Here is a 6,847-nt window from a genome sequence, read left to right as displayed (position 1 = left end):
AAGTGGTCATTTCTTCATGCGCAGTGATAAACTCGGCACTCTAAAGCACCCGAGAGCGTTTTTTTCGATGCCAACCTTGTAATGATATGTGATTGCAGACGATCACCCACAGAGGGCTGTATAGCCTCAAGGGAACTCTGTATGACGTAATGTATGTACAGGGAGTAGAAGAAGAATGTTAGCGGGAGACTACGGGAGTGATTAAAATAAACAACTAGCTGAAGCTAGTATAAAGTTCAACTGATACCTTATTTAAGGAGCATAAGAACCTTACATGGTACCAGGAGTGGGGTTAAAAGAAGCAACACAATGGATGCAGTAAAACCGCCAGGTCAGTTAAAACTAACTGGAAACGTAGATGCAAGTTGGAGGACATTCAAGCAGCAGTTCCTGCTGTACATCGCCGCGGTCGGAGTGGATCGAAGAGCGGAGGGAAGAAAAATAGCAATGCTGCTCACCATCGCCGGCCCAGAGGCAATTGAAGTCTTCAACACCTTTGTGTTTGCTCAACCCGAAGACGGAGAGAACTTTGAAGAGGTCTTAAAGAAATTTGACGAGCATTGCATGTCAAAGAAGAATGAAACGTACGAGAGATACGTATTCCGCTCACGTGTGCAGCGCCAGGGTGAGTCATTTGATAATTTTCTCACCGACCTGAAGATCAAAGCTCAGTCCTGTAATTTTGGAGAACTCAGAGACTCTATGATAAGAGATCAAATAGTTTTTGGAACAAATGAAAAGAAGCTCCGGGAGAAAATGTTGAGGGAGACAGACCTCACATTTAGCGGTGCCATAAAAATATGTCAAGCCAGTGAGCTTGCTCGACAACAAGTACTGACTTTCAGGGAGCCTGCTCACGGAGCTGCGCACCAAGATAACGAGGATGTGAACGCTGTGTTTGTGAAAGGAAAGCCACAGAGCAAATTTAAGAACAGTGACACCAGGAATAAAAACAAGGACAAGGAGATGTTCACTTGCAAGAGATGTGGTGAGCGACACAGACCAAGACAATGTCCTGCCTTTGGAAAAACATGTGTAAAGTGCAAAGGACAAAACCATTTTGCCAGAATGTGTCTCTCTAAGAAGGGACGGGGTGTGCACACAGTGCAGGAAGAATCAGATGACAGTGATGATCTGAGTGACACATTTTTCATAAAGATGGTGTCACACGATGAAGATGTTAAGACAGTGTCTTCCAGAATTAATGGTTCAGATCAGGCTGTAAATACAGTAACAGATGACAAATGGACTGCTCCACTGTTAGTTAATGGGACAATTGTAACATTTAGAATTGACACTGGGGCTAGAGCTAATTTGATCAGTGAGAAAGATTTAAATGCACTGACTGAGAAGCCTAAAAAATTCACAGAAAGAGTCACACCCCTGAAGGCTTATAATAATCAGCCAATACAGACAAAAGGTGGATGCAGACTTAAAATAATGGCAAAAGGCAAACAGCATAACCTGTTATTCACCATTGTGCCAAATGGACACGAGTCTCTTTTAGGAGACAAAGCCTCTGAGGATCTAGGTCTAGTAAAGAGGATCTATCAGATTAATACTGACAACATTAAAGTAGTCATGCAAGACAAAGGACAGGAACAAAAACAGTGTGAGGGAAGTGCAAACATAGTGGAGAAGTTTTCTTCTGTCTTCAAAGGACATGGGACTTTACCTTACACTTACAAAATACAACTCAAAGATGATGCCAAGCCTGTTGTGCATGCCCCAAGGAGAGTGCCAGCACCGCTCAGAGCTGGCTTGAAAAAAGAACTTGAAAGAATGACTCAAATGGCGGTCATTGAGCGAGTGGAAGAACCCACAGATTGGGTCAACTCAATCACGTGTGTCCAAAAGAAGAACACAGGTGCCTTAAGAGTTTGCCTTGATCCCAAAGATTTGAACGATAACATAAAGAGAGAGCATTATCAAATCCCAAAACGGGAAGAGATCATTAGTGAAATGACTGGTGCTAAGTTTTTTAGTAAACTAGATGCCTCTCACGGATTCTGGCAACTGAGGCTTGACCCGGAAAGCAGCAAGTACACCACCTTTAACACACCATTTGGACGTTACTGTTTCTTAAGACTCCCATTTGGCATTAAATCAGCGCCAGAGATCTTCCACAGAGCAATGGAGTCCATGATAGAGGGTCTGGACGGCACCAGAGTCTACATAGATGACTTGGTCGTCTGGGGAAAAACACAACAACAACATGATGAAAGACTGGAGAAACTCTTTCAGAGAGTCAAAAAACATGGACTAAAACTGAACAGAGACAAGTGTCTCTTTGGTGTCAAGGAGATGATTTTCTTGGGAGACAAAGTCACAAGTGAAGGTGTGGAACCTGACCAGTCAAAAGTGCAAGCCATATTGGATATGCCTGCCCCCACTGACAAAAAAGGTGTCCTGAGAGCCATGGGGATGATCAACTTCCTGGGAAAGTTCATCCCTAATCTTACCTCTAAGACGGCATGCCTCAGGGAGTTACTACAGCACAACACAGTATTTGAATGGACTTGTCGACATGAGAGGGAGTGGAAAAAATTAAAGGAAACTGTAACTACGGAGCCAGTCCTCACATTCTTTGACCCATCTAAACCCACAAAGATCTCCACTGATGCCTCAAAAGATGGTTTGGGAGCAGCACTGCTACAGATGAATGAGGACAAATGGCAACCTGTAGCATATGCGTCTAGGTCAATGACAGAGACCGAGCAGCGCTATGCTCAAATAGAAAAAGAGACTTTGGGGTTAGTGTTTGGATGTGGAAAGTTTCACAGTTATGTGTATGGACTGCCAACCTTTACAGCAGAGACCGACCACAAACCACTCATCACAATCAGGAAAAAGAACCTTAACGACATGTCACCCAGAATTCAGCGCATGATGATGGCATTGCAGCGCTACGACTTTGAACTTATTTACACACCTGGAAAATATATTGTACTGGCAGATGCTTTATCTCGTGCACCAGCACCAAACAGTGACATGCTGGTCACCCCGGTGACTGATGAGTCTGAAACACACATAAACATGGTGACTGCTTCTCTCCCAGCATCAGATGGTATGCTACAGAAAATTGTCCAGGAGACGGCGAAAGATCCTCTGCTGCAGAAAGTTTCACACCATCTACAGAATGGATGGTCAAGAGGAGTCTGCTCAGGGTTTTACCCTGTGCGAGCGGACTTGTGTGTGGCGGATGGGCTGCTACTGCGACAAGACAGGATTGTCATCCCACAATCCATGCGCCAGGACATGCTTCGGCGTATACATGAGGGACATCTGGGCGTGGAGAAATGCAAAAGGAGAGCAAGAGGAGCAGTTTATTGGCCGGGCATCAACAAAGACATTGAGGAGATGATACAGCAGTGTGAAACGTGTCTCAAACATCATTACAAACAAACAAAAGAGCCGATGCTAATCGTAGACCCACCCACTGCACCATGGCAAAAAGTGGGAACAGATTTGTTTCATCTGCATGGCAAGGACTATCTTCTAGTGATAGACTATTATTCTAACTATCCAGAAGTTGCACAATTATCCAGTACATCAGCACAGTCTGTCATCACACACATGAAAGGGTTTTTTGCCAGACATGGAATCCCGCGATGTGTTGTCAGTGACAATGGTCCACAATATGACTGTGGGGAATTCAGTGAGTTTGCACAGGTATATGGATTTCAACATGTCACCTCTAGCCCGTTGTATCCACAGGCTAATGGACAAGCTGAAAAAGGGGTGCAGATTGTAAAGAGACTGTTGAAAAAAGCAAAAGACTGTAAAGCTGACCCTTACCTGGCTTTGCTAAGCTACAGGTCTGCAGCTCTGGAGTGTGGTGCATCACCTGCTGAGCTACTCATGCATCGCAAGCTGCGCACAACACTTCCACACATTTCAAGACACAATGATAACAAAAACACAGATGGACTGACTGACAAACGAATGAGACTCAAGTACAGACAGAAAATGAACTATGATAAAACCGCAACACAACTGGAACCTCTTCGGGAAAGGGATGTTGTGAGGATTGAGGGTCCTGAGTCCTGGGACAGAAAAGCCAGAGTCCTCAGTGAAGTAGGTCCCAGGTCTTTTGTGGTCGAGACAGAGAATGGACAGGTATTAAGGAGAAACAGGAGGAGTCTGTTAAAGACTCGGGACATTGAGAATCAAGCTGAGGAGGTTGGAGCTGAACAGCCAGAAGGTGCTACTCCAGATGTGCACCACAGTGATCCTCCTTCACCTCCCTCAATGACTGTGACACTCAGAAGGTCTACTAGACCTAGAAAGCCCCCTGGGAGGCTCATAGAACAAGAGTGAACTGTTCAACTAATATAAAGTGAAAGAAAGTTGTTGGCACTAGGCACTGTTACATTAAGAAAAAAAAAAAAAAAAGGTTCATACTTATGCTGTATTTGGTATGTTAAATGTGTTATTGACTTTTACAGTTGTGTAAATGTGAAGAACAATTTGGTATAACTGTGTTTGGTATGTTAAATGTGTTATTGACTTTTACAGTTGTGTAAATGTGAAGAACAATTCAGTGTTTGATATTCATTGGATTTGATCCAGAAAAGTTAATGGTATGTTGTCATCATATCTAGTATGTGGGTTAGACGACATTTTGTGTTGCACGATATGTTCATGTTGTGTTTGCCTGTTTGGAAGGGGGATGTAATGATATGTGATTGCAGACGATCACCCACAGAGGGCTGTATAGCCTCAAGGGAACTCTGTATGACGTAATGTATGTACAGGGAGTAGAAGAAGAATGTTAGCGGGAGACTACGGGAGTGATTAAAATAAACAACTAGCTGAAGCTAGTATAAAGTTCAACTGATACCTTATTTAAGGAGCATAAGAACTTTACAAACCTAACCAGAGTTACGGGAGCGGCACAATTCAGAAACAGCGCTCAGCTCGCCGAGAAAATGCGATTTAAGCAATAAAATTAAAAATGCTTATAAAACATAAACCAAACGTTGGAGGTGGTCATTTCTTCATGCGCAGTGATAAACTCGGCACTCTAAAGCACCGGAGAGCGTTTTTTTCGATGCCAACCTAACCAGAGTGACGGGAGCGGCACAATTCAGAAAAAGCGCTCAGCTCGCCGAGAAAATGCGATTTAAGCAATAAAATTAAAAATGCTTATAAAACATAAACCAAACGTTGGAGGTGGTCATTTCTTAATGCGCAGTAATAAACTCGGCACTCTAAAGCACCCGAGAGCGTTTTTTTCGATGCCAACCTAACCAGAGTGACGGGAGCGGCACAATTCAGAAAAAGCGCTCAGCTCGCCGAGAAAATGCGATTTAAGCAATAAAATTAAAAATGCTTATAAAACATAAACCAAACGTTGGAGGTGGTCATTTCCTAATGCGCAGTAATAAACTCGGCACTCTAAAGCACCCGAGAGCGTTTTTTTCGATGCCAACCTAACCAGAGTGACGGGAGCGGCACAATTCAGAAAAAGTGCTCAGCTCGCCGAGAAAATGCGATTTAAGCAATAAAATTAAAAATGCTTATTAAACATAAACCAAACGTTGGAGGTGGTCATTTCTTCATGCGCAGTGAATAACTCGGCACTCTAAAGCACCCGAGAGCGTTTTTTTCGATGCCAACCTAACCAGAGTGACGGGAGCGGCACAATTCAGAAAAAGCGCTCAGCTCGCCGAGAAAATGCGATTTAAGCAATAAAATTAAAAATGCTTATTAAACATAAACCAAACATTGGAGGTGGTCATTTCTTCATGCGCAGTAATAAACTCAGCACTCTAAAGCACCCGAGAGCGTTTTTTTCGATGCCAACCTAACCAGAGTGACGGGAGCGGCACAATTCAGAAAAAGTGCTCAGCTCGCCGAGAAAATGCGATTTAAGCAATAAAATTAAAAATGCTTATAAAACATAAACCAAACGTTGGAGGTGGTCATTTCTTAATGCGCAGTAATAAACTCGGCACTCTAGAGCACCCGAGAGCGTTTTTTTCGATGCCAACCTAACCAGAGTGACGGGAGCGGCACAATTCAGCTCGCCGAGAAAATGCGATTTAAGCAATAAAATTAAAAATGCTTATAAAACATAAACCAAACGTTGGAAGTGGTCATTTCTTCATGCGCAGTGATAAACTCGGCACTCTAAAGCTCCCGAGAGCGTTTTTTTCGATGCCAACCTAACCAGAGTTACGGGAGCGGCACAATTCAGAAAAAGCGCTCAGCTCGCCGAGAAAATGCGATTTAAGCAATAAAATTAAAAATGCTTATAAAACATAAACCAAACGTTGGAGGTGGTCATTTCTTCATGCGCAGTGATAAACTCGGCACTCTAAAGCACCCGAGAGCGTTTTTTTCGATGCCAACCTAACCAGAGTGACGGGAGCGGCACAATTCAGAAAAAGCGCTCAGCTCGCCGAGAAAATGCGATTTAAGCAATAAAATTAAAAATGCTTATAAAACATAAACCAAACGTTGGAGGTGGTCATTTCTTCATGCGCAGTGATAAACTCGGCACTCTAAAGCACCGGAGAGCGTTTTTTTCGATGCCAACCTAACCAGAGTGACGGGAGCGGCACAATTCAGAAAAAGCGCTCAGCTCGCCGAGAAAATGCGATTTAAGCAATAAAATTAAAAATGCTTATAAAACATAAACCAAACGTTGGAGGTGGTCATTTCTTAATGCGCAGTAATAAACTCGGCACTCTAAAGCACCCGAGAGCGTTTTTTTCGATGCCAACCTAACCAGAGTGACGGGAGCGGCACAATTCAGAAAAAGTGCTCACCTCGCCGAGAAAATGCGATTTAAGCAATAAAATTATAAATGCTTATAAAACATAAACCAAACGTTGGAGGT

At 43.3% G+C, this 6,847-nt stretch overlaps 1 protein-coding gene across 1 annotated transcript; it reads left to right on the top strand.

The window, feature by feature from the left end:
• The first annotated feature begins 269 nt into the window (after positions 1-269).
• LOC133148303 (uncharacterized protein K02A2.6-like) lies at positions 270-4,836 on the top strand. The gene has a single exon (XM_061271396.1). The coding sequence runs from the start codon at positions 310-312 to the stop codon at positions 4,318-4,320; it is 4,011 nt and encodes a 1,336-aa protein (XP_061127380.1). The 5' UTR covers positions 270-309; the 3' UTR covers positions 4,321-4,836.
• The last annotated feature ends 2,011 nt before the right edge of the window (positions 4,837-6,847 follow it).

This window comes from Syngnathus typhle, unplaced genomic scaffold (genome assembly GCF_033458585.1).
Source record: "Syngnathus typhle isolate RoL2023-S1 ecotype Sweden unplaced genomic scaffold, RoL_Styp_1.0 HiC_scaffold_47, whole genome shotgun sequence".
Taxonomy (NCBI): domain Eukaryota; kingdom Metazoa; phylum Chordata; class Actinopteri; order Syngnathiformes; family Syngnathidae; genus Syngnathus; species Syngnathus typhle.
This window is presented reverse-complemented; position numbering and strand designations above follow the sequence as displayed.